Raw genomic sequence first — 12,990 nt, 5'->3', positions numbered from 1 at the left:
TAATGTGGCTTTTAGTCTACAGCAATTCTATGTTAATTATTAGCCTATTCTAACTGGTATTTTGTAATTATCATTGAATTTTGGAGACATTTCTGCAAAATGAATTGCTTTTAAAAATAAGTACAAAATAGTATTGTACAGGATAGCATAACAAATGTATAACCTATTGCTTGAGTTCTAGCAACGTAATGCTTACAAGATATGTAAAGTATAAAAATCTCAAGATGACTAAACATATTTGTTTTTGTTTCAACATAAGATACACATTATTCACTCAGTGTGCTCCCCTCCCTCCCTCTCTGGTACAGTATATTTAAGTACATTTAATTAACTCAGTATGATATTGTGCCTAGTATAATATTGTGCCTACACATTTGTAGTGTAGCAAGCATATATAAATTTTACAGTGTGTGTTTACATGTATGCATTGCATTAAGGTAAACTACATTCTCTCTCTCTCTCTCTCTCTCTCTCTCTCTCTCTCTCTCTCTCTCTCTCTCTCTCTCTCTCTCTCTCTCTCTCTCTCTTGTATTCTTTTGTTTATATATATATATATATATATATATATATATATATATATATATATATATATATATATATATATATATATATATATATATATATATATATATATATATATATATATATATATATATATATATATAAGAGAGAGAGAGAGAGAGAGAGTACACACAAACACAAATTGAAAAATATATGGATGTAACACAGCATTACTGTATTAAGTTGAAGATATTGCATTGAATAATGTCAGTAAAACTACTGTTACACAGAGAGGAGGGAACCCAGTAAGTGTGTAGTTTCTTTTTACATGATGCATGCATGTAGGTACATTCATGCACATCCACAGATTGAAAGATATACTATGTACATAACATTGCATTACTGTACAGTATTAGGTATAATACTGTACTGCACTGAGTAAATGTCAGTATAAATAATTTACTAAGAGAGAGAGAGAGAGAGAGAGGGTGTTACCATAGTATATATGTAGTTACCTCGACATAATGCATACATAAGGCTGAAAGATATCTGTATATGAAGTGCAATAAAGTACTGCATTAAATAAATGTCAATGTTTAAAAATACTGTACCAGAGAGAGAGAGAGAGAGTTACATATAGACACATACTAAAAAAAAAAATAAGTACTTACAACACAGAATCTAACCATGAAGAGGGCAAAACATAAACAACAGTGCAATTATTAAATACAGTACATGTCACTTAAGTAAACTTACCAAACCATACTGACAGTGTATAGTAAAATTTGTATAATCTTACTTTTGAAGTGTGTAAAGGAGTAAACAGCAGTATTTCAACCTCATGGAGTGTGTAGAGGTGTTAGGTTGAGGCAGTTGAACTTCTCTTAGCTACAAATCTTAGAATTTCAGACCACATGCACACAGTGAAACAAGCATGGTGCAGTCACTAGAAAAAAAATCATGTAATTAACTTTATACATATTCAGTTAACAGTGATGACACTTCTTTTAACTAGAGATCTTAGAATTGTGGAACGTAAGCAAACACTAATGAAACAAAGAAATATGACCCAGTCACTTTGAAAAAAAATTAGATAAGGAGCTGTTTTTGTATGTATGAATAACAATGATTTGCAGTAGTGTGATGCCTATTTCAAGATATAGATCAGCACAAATATGTATGCTATTATACTTTATATAACCAAACATCTCAGAATTTCTGAGTATATGATTGCTAGATGGACAAAGTGACTCTTTCACTTTAAAACAATTACTTTTTAAGTGTATATTTTTAGCAAGTGCACTTTTTGTATGTATATTGGACATTAGTTATAAATTTTGACACGAAAAAATAACCACTCATACTTGACTGGCAAAAGCAAAAACAGAAATTATGATATATTTTAATTTTTTTGCTGGACTCAAACACATCCGATAAGTAACAAAAGTTCAGTAAGTTGAGGTGCTACAGTATTTGTTGATAATTTTCAATAGCATTATTATGCAGTGCATTATGAGTATTTTTATTTATTTACATACTTGATTATAGAGGAAATTAATTTTGATGTGTAATGGGATATACACATGCAGAATCAAAATGGCCATGGTTTTCTGAGAGTAGGAAGCAGTTAATGATGTACTATGTTTTCTGCTTAATCTTTCACATAGGAATTTGAGAATATAAAATTATATGCAAGAGGATAGTAGTAGGAGGTTGGGAATATTACATTTTACGTCTTTCTTTATAATGTATTATTAATTGTTCACATTTTGTTTCGGCTCTTGGCACTCCAGAGAATGCTGCCAGCCAGTTTTCATGACTCCACATATGACCCCATTAATCACTAATAGCTTTACTTCCATGCAAATAACTCTCCAGTCACACCCAGCCATTGAATCCTGAAAGGCATACCTCTGCACATATATAGTTTCCTTCAAGATTTAGTTTTTCCGTGTAACTTGTGTTTATTCATACTGAAATTGCTCTCCCAGGATGTGTTATATTATGAGAGAGTGAGTCAGAGAGACAGATCTAACAACAAAATACATTTTAGTTGACTGCTCACTCTTTAATCAAGAAGAGCTACCCCACTACATGCATGTCCATGAGTTGAGGCACTTGGCAGCTATAGTAATATTGACAAAATGTTTTCAAATAAAATTGACTTTTACTATACATATTAAAGAATTACTTGACTTTTTGTTTTCTTGAATTTTATCTCTCATAGACATTTTAAAGCTATCAATGGTTGGAAATGTCCAAGTGTTTGGCTGCTATGAAAGCTCTGCGTTTCAATGTGGATCTTGGAATTATTGGAACATCTCAAACCTGTTTTGTAAGTTTTGCCAGTTGATTCCTAGATCTTCATTAAACCTCTTGAGGTTGGGATCTATCTTTAAAGTCTGATACCTCCTTACTCAGCTTGACCCTTTAGGTGGGGTTTTTGTAAGACCTTACCTCTCATGAGTGTCATTGAGCTTGGCTGGAAGTATGCTATTCAAATCTCTGGTCTTCATTTGGTTTCTCATATGACACTGGCTTCATTGCCACCAATGTCTTATGTGGAGGCCTTTGCTCTTCTTGATTTTCTTTATTAAAGGCATTCACATATATGAAGCTTGTGTCAGTGTTGAGACTTATTTATTCTTACCTATGTAGGAATAAGTGGGAATAAGGATGCTAATAAAGTAGGAAAAAATGGATGCTAATAAAGCAGAAAAATGGATGTTAATACTGTAAAGCAGAAAAATGGCAGTTACAATGACTAGGCAAAATGTAACTATCCTGGTCAGTCATTATATAAGATTTCAAAAACCTTTCTTCTGTAATAAATGGTACTTTTTGGAATAATGAACCTAGTACCAACAATTTAGGGCAGGCCAAACCCATGATTGAATTGTGGCCTTTTTTCTTTACAAAAAAGTAAGCCTCACTGAAGTATTATTGTCACATTTATTTGGCCATATAGGCCTTAGAATGACAAATAAATAGCCCATATGACCAAATCCCCATATGCAGAGAGTGCAGATGCTAACTGTTTTACATCAAAGCTTCAACTAACATTGAATGTCAGTTTGGAAATAAATCCGTTGAGATTTTGTCAGTCTTCACTTTCAAGCTATCCAATTACAGTATCATATTTTTAAAGAACTGCAATATATTATATGGATTTTAAGTTTCTTTATTAAAGACAAACCCTTTGGATATATGTTTTAGTTCATGATTTAGTCACACTACTTAGTATCAGAAATTAGTAATAATAATAATAATAATAATACTGATATAATAATAATAATGGTGCAGGCACTCATTTCATTCTTCACACTGGTCAAAGACACTCATCCCACATATTTGTGGCACGCATTTGAGATATTTTTTCTTGAGTACCTGTTGTCATGTGCCATTTGACTACTGAGTGGGGTACTGTTAGAGTTGAAATCACTATTTTATAACATTGGTTTATTGAGAGTTCCTCTTCTGCCGTAATGTACAGTTTTAATCCATTTACACCCTCAAGGGAATGGTAGGCTTCTGAGCAAAAGGGGTGTACCTGTATGTGTTAATAACACAGGGACTTACTAATTTTATACATATATAGACATTTGTATTGAGAACATGTATTTATATTACGTACTATGTAGAATATAAAAATTCATTTAACATTTTTAAGTGCCCATCTAACATAATAGAGATTTTACTGCTGTTTCCAACAACATATTTGCCTTTGTAACTGAATGAAAACTTACAAGAAGAGTTTGCAGATGGCAAGTGCTTAAACAACAACAGACACGAATATAAGTATAAAGATGAAGGGGGAGTTATATTTGAATGATTATTTTTATAGAAGTGGGTAGTTCCTCAGTGGCATAGAAGAATAGTCTTGTATTCATAAAAACGTGTAATAAACTTGGCTCACATATAGTGCAGGCAGTCATGTTAAAAACAAACTAGTATGAGGATGAGGACTAAGAAGGTATAAATGAATGAAATTACTGTATTCATTAGGAAATTGCAAACTGCAAGAGTTCACAAAACTTGACAATGGATAACTGATAATTCTCTATCATAAAATGTAGATCCCTGGTGCATCTAAGCTGATCGGACACAACATTGCTGACAGCAGTTTCAGGGAAGCCATTGTTAGAAAAACACCCTTAACTTAATTTTAATGAATTAAAAAATCCCCTGTATGAGGCTATGCTCAAAATAGGAGAAAATTTCAATAAGGGTGAAATGCCATAATAGCACATTACCTTAACCCCTCCAGGCTGGGATAACACATATTACAAATAACCCTAGACTGGGCAAACTATTAGGTTAGCCAATTTAAAAAAAAAATTGATAGAAAGAGGAAGATATGCAAATGGACATGGTATAAGAAAAAATGTAAACAAAATTTTCTCTACCTTCCACAGGAAATTGAAAGTGAATATTTCCAATGTTGTGCAGGGCCTCTTTCCAAGACACTCATAAAAATGTGCTAATATTAGCAAGTTATACATGTGTTTTCTAATAATTTTTTTTATTTTTTTAAGATTACAGTTACTGCTAACGTGATGATATAACAGATAAGAACTAAAATCAGTAACAATCCCTGATTATATTTATGATAAAATATTTACCAGGTGTACTGGGATGGGAGATGCAGTACCTTATAGTGAGTTATAAATGTTCTTTCTAATAATTTTTTGTACTAGGCAAAATTACAATAACAGCTGACATAATATTGTAAAAGGTAAGAACTAAAACCAGGAGCAATCACTGGGTATATTTATGGGCATTTGAAATATGTACAGTACAAGATGTACTGGTATGGGGAAATGTAGAACATTCCCCCAATGACATCTCAAGTCACAGTAATCTCCCTGTATCCTGATCTGAGGTGTGAGTGTTGCTTATAGTCATTTATGGCCCATTCAAGTGATAGGAACGTTTTCGCACGAAACTTGTTCAAATATTATGGCACAAAATAACAGTGATCATATGAGCTGAACTGGAGAGTTTCGTATGCAATTATAAAGTTAAAAACACATTTTTCATAATCTACTATGGTGCCTTCCTCCTGTCCCTGCACTTCATGTTTTGAGGCTGGCAGAGAAGAAAATGCCTTGGAGATGCTGGAAGGTGGTCTGGGCATGCACAGTTGTGTCTTTCAGGATTTAACAAGTTGATGCAATTAGAAAGCTTATGCATGGAAGTAAGGCTAATTATGATTAATGAGTTAATGTGTTTTTTTTTTACTTATATCAACTAAATATTTGAATAGATAAGATGTTCCCAGTAATCTCATTAAGAGCAAACCTTAATGCATTTTATACAGTTATAGTAGGCACTTGCTCAAAAATTGCTTTTGCTCTACACTGAGTAATTAGAGATTTTGAACTAGTTCTTTCTATGGAATATTTGTTAAGTTCATTTTTATTAATTTGGTACATATGTTTTGTTTTTAAGATAAATTTTTGGACACATTGAAATATATTTTCAAGTGAAAATCTCTGTAAGGTTGGTTCCATTTTAATACACAATATTAGTTTTTTCTTGCAAATTACTTGTATTGAAAACTTATTACCTGTGTTATTATTTAGGATTGTATTCACATTTCTAAATTAAGTACTTTATAGATTATAGTATATAATTCAAGGGTTGTAATTTTTGGAATTTTCCTATTCTAGAGGGCGAATTGGAAGAAGGTGGGTGAGTTTACTTCTTTATTTGTTTTGATGTCATTAATAAAGCATGAAGTTAATGGTCTGGTTCTCTGTTAGGTTTCTGCATAGTAGGCTATTATACTTCACTACCATATGACTATATTTCTCTTCATGGTTACTAACAGTTGTTATAGGTTAAACAATAAGAAAACCTTAGGACTGTGGCTATTGAAAATTATTAATTTTTTTAATGTCTCATAAGAGGATTATCCTGACACCAAATAATATTACCTATAATTTTGATATTTGGTTTTGCCAAAGCCAAATGTGACTTCTGACTTCTTTATTAAAATTAACAACTTTGGACTTTTTAATATAACTAACAAATCCATATTTTCTAAAATAGCTGGGTTATAGTCTTGACAGATAGGTGTACTATAGTTATATTTTGTGGTTCACCATTTTAAGGTGTTATTTACTGTCTGCACAGACATTTTCCTGTTATTGCTGTAAACCCCATGCTAACATGAACATGCTAACATTCAGAGTAAAGGAATTTGTGAAATCACACAGTCATTGGTTTTTGTGGATATTTACATGTTTAACTTAACTAGAAGATAGCCTAAGACACATTTTTGATGGGTGCAAATGACTTACTCAGCTGTGAGTGAGCATGAAAAAATGGCTAATCAGCTGACATACGTCTGATTGCGTTAATAAAAACAGGGCCACTTTAGAAATATGAATAATACTAAAATTGTAGTATTATGCTCAGCTGAACCTTATGTGCACTTTCTGTTGCATTAGAAAGGAAAAGGGAATTTTATAACAAAACAGATTAGCCCATAACTTTATAGACAGTGAATGAGAATGCTGAAGTTTACTCAGATTAGTAAAAGTGTAAATTTGAATGTCCAAAATAGGCCTTTACATAAGTAGATATAGGAACAGTATCAAATCTTGCTATGCATTGCAAAATATAACACATTAGGATTGTAATGAGCAGGGTGTTGCTTTATCTGTGTAGGCTAGGTCTAGGTTTATAGTACTGGATTGCCCTGATTTCTAATGGAAACAGGTAGGTTAGCAAATACAATTACAAAACAATAACCTGACCTAAAATTGCTGAGCCTCTAGTCTGACAAAGACATTAGCATTAGTCTGACCACCCAAAATACTGCATATGCCATATCACAAAGTAAGTTAGACTTATTCCAAATTATTATTAAGGTAAAGTAAGTTTCCATTGGCTGTGCCAATTCTAGTTTATAGCAAACGCAATTGTACTTATACTTGATACTTCTTTACATGAGAGAGTTTTTGTAACTTTTATACGGTACTTATATACAGTATATATGTGTATATAATATATATGTACAAGTACACAATCCTTTATCTGAAATTCTAAAAGCCAAAAACATTTTGTGGAGAGTAGAGCATCAATTCATGAAGTTGGTTGTTTGGGGGTGTTAACAGCAAACCTGGGTCATTTGGGTGTGCTGCTACTTGAATTATTTTTCTTACTTGATCTGAAGAATTGAACTTCCCAAGATTAAAAAAAATTCTAAGATATAATCTCTCTCTCTCTCTCTCTCTCTCTCTCTCTCTCTCTCTCTCTCTCTCTCTCTCTCTCTCTCTCTCTCTCTCTGAGTCTATTGGAGTATTAGTACATATCCACACACTGTGTGTGTATGTGTGTGTGCATGTTCATAATGTTTTAAAAAGTGTGGAAAAAAAATTTTTGTTGTTGTTGTCAGGTGCATGGACTTTATATATAAAGGGTGTGACCACAGCAGGTAAACAGAAGTGGATTAACATTCCTCAAGAGATTAAAGAGATAAATTTTGTTTTGAAGGTATGTCGGCGCAGCATCAGTAAATATCTTCTGAAGCAAAAAAAAAAAATTCTTTTGTTGCAGAAGGATCTCTGAACTAATAATTTTGCACTCAGAGCAATGAGAAGGAATTCATCTATTCTTCATGTGATTAGTAAAGTACATACACTATTAAAAACTACGTACTGTATTGAAAACACACATTCACTTACGTCATCATCAGCCTAACATGAGCAAAACACTCTTTCTCAAAAAGAATACAGCTAAAACCTGATTGGCTGGCTGGTTGCCATGAAGATCTGTTAGCCAATGACAGCCCTCTACTTCTGTTCTTTTATAGACATATTTCGATCCCAAATTGTGTGTACGGCGCTAAGTTTGAACGTTGCCATGATCGTGATTATTTGATTGCTGACGGCAAACATTACTCATTATTTTGCTTTATATAAGTTCTTTATGAAAACAAGAACTTAACAATAATTTTAACTTTACCTTAGTGGTATGAAAAACCCCACACAGTGTGTCATAGTGATCCGTCATCACTTGCAAAGCCTGTTCCTGGACCGTCCTCAAATGTACAACTGCAAACTGATGACGACGTGAGTGACAATAAAGAACAACCCTCTCCAAGATCGATATGCTGAACTGTATTTTATAATCTTAATTATTGTTAAAATTCACTGGTTGAATTACAGTTATTTTGATTATGTATATTTTACAGAATGTTTTTGTTGAAAATAATGTGTTGGTGAACATAGTTATGGTCTTAATTGTCCCACAGTTTTATTATTGATGATCTGAATTATCTCACATTCATTTAACAGTATGTTAGTATAAATAAAAACTGTAATGAGTAAATAACTATAGTGAAAAAACATGATTAAGAAAAAAAAAAATGTTTTTGCATCAGTAATGATGTTTGATTATGCTCCTGACCCCAGAGTTCCAAAATCCGAAAAATTCCAAAAACCGAAACATCTGGCCCCAAGGAATTCAAATAAAGGATTGTGCACCTACATGTATATGCAGTATATGATTAAAATTAGAGTGTAATTATTGTAATTATAATTGCTTTCATAAGGATTGATAGTAAAGACTGTAGTTGCAATCTCTGACTACATAACTTAACCTATATTGTAGGTATCTATGCTTAACATCAAATAAATTTCTGTAAAATATTTTTATTTGGGTCAGATCATTTTGTTCTAGAACAGATTAACTGGATTTTTAAAGTAAAACCGATTTACTGTGTGTGTGTGTGTGTGTCTCTACTTATGTTGACTTGAATAAGTATAATGCATTCTTAAACACCACGAAAGATGTAAAAACCAACTTGATGATTACTCCACATCCCTGCCAAAATACTCGGGCCTTGCTAGGGTATGCAGTTTTGCAGGGTTAGTTTTCACTACATAATTTAAAGTTTTTTTTTTTTTTTTTTTTTTTTTATAAATTTGGTATAATACTGTATCTATGTAGTGCAAGGGAATTTTTGGTAAAGCAATGGAAAGAACAATTTAAAATTTGAAATATATATGATCATCTTTGAAGGTAATGGTAGTAACCTTATAAGAATAAATGACTGTATTTCAAAGAAGGTGGTTGGAGAAAGTTCTGCTCTACACAATTTGGAAAAGTGAATAATAAGAGGATTACAGTATATTCATGAAGCCAGATCTTGTTATATATAAGGACAATACACTTGGGGAGACTGATGCCCCACACCCAGGGAAATTGGTGCTGCCTAGCACAGTAAGCTTGAAATACTCGTATTCTTGCTCTAAAATGAAACTGGTACTGAACACTCCCTGTGCAGTTTTAAAACTGAAATTTGTAAAACAGTGAATTGTCATGTTTTCCCTATGGTAAGAGAAGATTGAAACTGAGCTCAGTATACTTGTGATAATCCAGATAGTATGTCTTACTCTCATACAGTTTCCAGTTGTACATTTTTCTTATTGAGAATGCCATGGATATGCGCCTCATCTCATCTTCAAGGTTGGCGTTAGGTATTGTTTGTAAAGGAATGAGGTTTTGTTTTGACCTCAGATAATATCTGTGGCCATTTGGTGTGTATAAGAAGTTTTTATGGAAGAATGAATGATGAGCTTTTTAATCTAATTATTATTATTATTATTATTATTATTATTAGTATATTATTTATTTATTATTAATTAATATTGTTAATTATTATTATTATTATTATTATTATTATTATTATTATTATTATTATTATTCAGAAGATGAACACTATTCATATGAAACAAGCCCACAGGGGCCATTGACTTGAAATTCAAGCTTCCAAAGAATGTGGTGCTCATCAGGAAGTAAGAGAGGGTAAAGGGAAATACAGAGTGAGGATGTCTCACTTATTAAAAAGAAAGAATAAATAAATTAATAAATAGAAAAAAGTGGTTAACTCTACAACACTTCCAACGACCACTTGATCTTTTGCACTAATATGTCTAAGGGGGAAGCAAATACATTCAGAAGTGAAAAAGGAAATAGCCACTAGGCTAGCCTAGGCTGTCACTAAAAATTTTACCATAACCTTAGTGACTATATAGTGAATTAAACACTTTTAACTTGAAATCAAATGGAATCTGAATGATTCATGTTGTCTTTATATAATTAAAACACACACACAAAAATATGACACTGAAAAGTAAATTGTATTATTCATGAACTTTTTCACAGAAGCTTAATTTGTAAGTAAAGCAAGTGACAGAATAATGAATGCTCTCTACATGCAGATGTAACAGGAACATGACAACAGTAACCATAATATACCAGTAATGTTGAAAGGCTTTCCACATGTAAGTAAAATGCTAGCACACTTCACATTCACTAGACTTTCTTATGTACATTTTCTATGCCTTGGACTTTTTTGTACAGTACAGTACAGTACATAGAGTTTACAGTTCTATCATTAACCAGTCATAGGTACTGTACTATACATAATATACAGTTTACCTTAGAATGATAATTAAAAAACAACACTCATAAGGTCACTGTAAACACATCCTCTGTACAGTTCCCTTGGAAAGTTCTCAAATGAAAGTTCTGTATTTGAGGGCATATAAGATGCACCCCCCCTTTAAAACACACACACACACACACACACACACACACACACACACACACACACACACACACACACACACACACACACACACACGAGGGCATATAAGATTCTCTCTTTAAAACACACACACACACACACACACACACACACACACACACACACACACACACACACACACACACACACACACACACACGTCTTATATGCAAAGTTGATGCCTCCAGTAGACTTTTGTTGTCACTAGCTGTTGTTGTTATTGGTGTTTGTTACAGGAATTATTGTCAGGACTTATTCAGTTCCAGTAGAGTCCATTGATAATGAACATTACATCAAAGTTGAATTTTGCATATTGATAGGCGTAGTTTCAAAGGTTCGGTAGGCTAAATGTGAGTCAACACCTGTAATTTGGCAAAATATATTTAGAAAAAAATAAATAACCAACATTTTCCTTGAACTCTATAGCCCTCCCACTGTCTTGAAAAATATGCACACAGGAGATGGGGGATCTTAACCATAATATTATTACAATGAACTATGTGCAAATAGGAGAAAAGCAAGAAAAAGGGCAGCAATGCAGGGAGAAAATTAATTGGGATAAATCTGGATAAAGAAGATATCTGCGCACTAGTAAATAAAGGTTGGATTCTTATATTAATTTGTACTGTCACGGATTTAAAAAAAAAAATGGTAGTCTGTCCAGATCTGAAGTTTTACTGTACTTTAGCCAAAAAAAAGTGCAATGGCAAAATCAAAACCTCAAGATTTTCCTTTTTTGTCAGGTTTGATGATGCATACAGTTGCAAAATCTGATGAAGTTGAGGTCTATTAAATTTAGGGGCCAATTTTTCTTACTTCAGTTATTTTCTATATTATATTCTAGGTTTTCCTCTCTTACTTCTGTCACATTTTCACTAACATGTCCTACATTTTCTGCACATGACAAAAAACATCTCGAAACCCACATCATCTTTTTGTCCAAACTCATTTTTACCATTATGTACAGTACTGTTCTGCGTTAGTCTGTGTATACTATGTAAACAGGTCATCCCTGCAACTAGAGGCTTTTTTTTTACGTCGTTTGTATTTAGCATTCACATTTCGCTTTCATGAGAGCGAGTTGGCTTAAGTACTCTGTTCATATATTCCAACTTAGGCTTTCATTTACCTCGTTTCTCATTGTTTCCAAACCTTATGCTTAAACCCTGCTACCTTTCTTGTTTCGCCTATTCTATGAATTAACTCCCTTCTTACCTGTTGTTTCCATTTACCATTTTAACTTTACAACTTTCATTTCAGCTTTCTCTGCAAACATATTTAAATTCTTTTAGTAATCAGCAATTCCTCATCACAACCCTAGACAGCACTAACATCTACACATATCAGTGTCTTTACTTTATATGCAATGACCTCCTTTTGTATCCAATAACTGTATTTTATTTTTGGGTTCCATAATTCCAGCCAGAAACATTTTATATGGCTGAGAAGACATAGCACACTTGTCCCAGATCGTTAGTACACCAAGTCACTCAGTTCCTATATTGACACCTTCTCACACACTGATTTCATAATAAAACTATTGATTGTAGTAAATAAATATCTGCACCATATATCTTGAGCACTCTCCATAATCTATCTCAGTTTTTACACCAGCTTTTATGCGGCCATATATGCCACACAGCCTTTTTCCCCGCTTACTAACAAATCTCTTACAGTACATTTAATAGCAAACACTTCCTCGTTCTGAACATGCTTCACCTGATCAATCAGAATCAAAATGTGACGTTTGTTTTTCTCATTGTTAGGTTATTTTGTCTCAGCTCCTTCTGCCCAAACTCCCTGTAGGTCTTCATTTGTCACTCCTTGGCTGCCCTACAGGTATTCAAACTGCTTTCTCCATATCTTTTTTTTTTTTTTTTTTTTTT

At 32.8% G+C, this 12,990-nt stretch overlaps 1 protein-coding gene across 11 annotated transcripts in view; it reads left to right on the top strand.

Annotated features, from left to right (window-relative positions):
* Window positions 1-12,990, top strand: part of MTA1-like (metastasis associated 1-like) — a 180,915-nt gene that overhangs the window by 137,866 nt on the left and 30,059 nt on the right. For 4 of the 11 annotated variants that reach the window (XM_067111779.1, XM_067111786.1, XM_067111777.1 and 1 more), the window contains one exon: window positions 6,174-6,191. The exons of 4 other annotated variants lie outside the window; for them this stretch is intronic. In XM_067111779.1, the coding sequence (XP_066967880.1) occupies window positions 6,174-6,191 (18 nt within the window). Of the gene's footprint in view, window positions 1-6,173; window positions 6,196-8,480; window positions 8,504-12,990 lie in introns of those variants that run through there. 3 more of the 11 variants (XM_067111783.1, XM_067111782.1, XM_067111785.1) reach the window with 2 other exon arrangements.

Source organism: Macrobrachium rosenbergii, chromosome 11, assembly GCF_040412425.1.
Source record: "Macrobrachium rosenbergii isolate ZJJX-2024 chromosome 11, ASM4041242v1, whole genome shotgun sequence".
Lineage (NCBI taxonomy): Eukaryota > Metazoa > Arthropoda > Malacostraca > Decapoda > Palaemonidae > Macrobrachium > Macrobrachium rosenbergii.
This window is presented reverse-complemented; position numbering and strand designations above follow the sequence as displayed.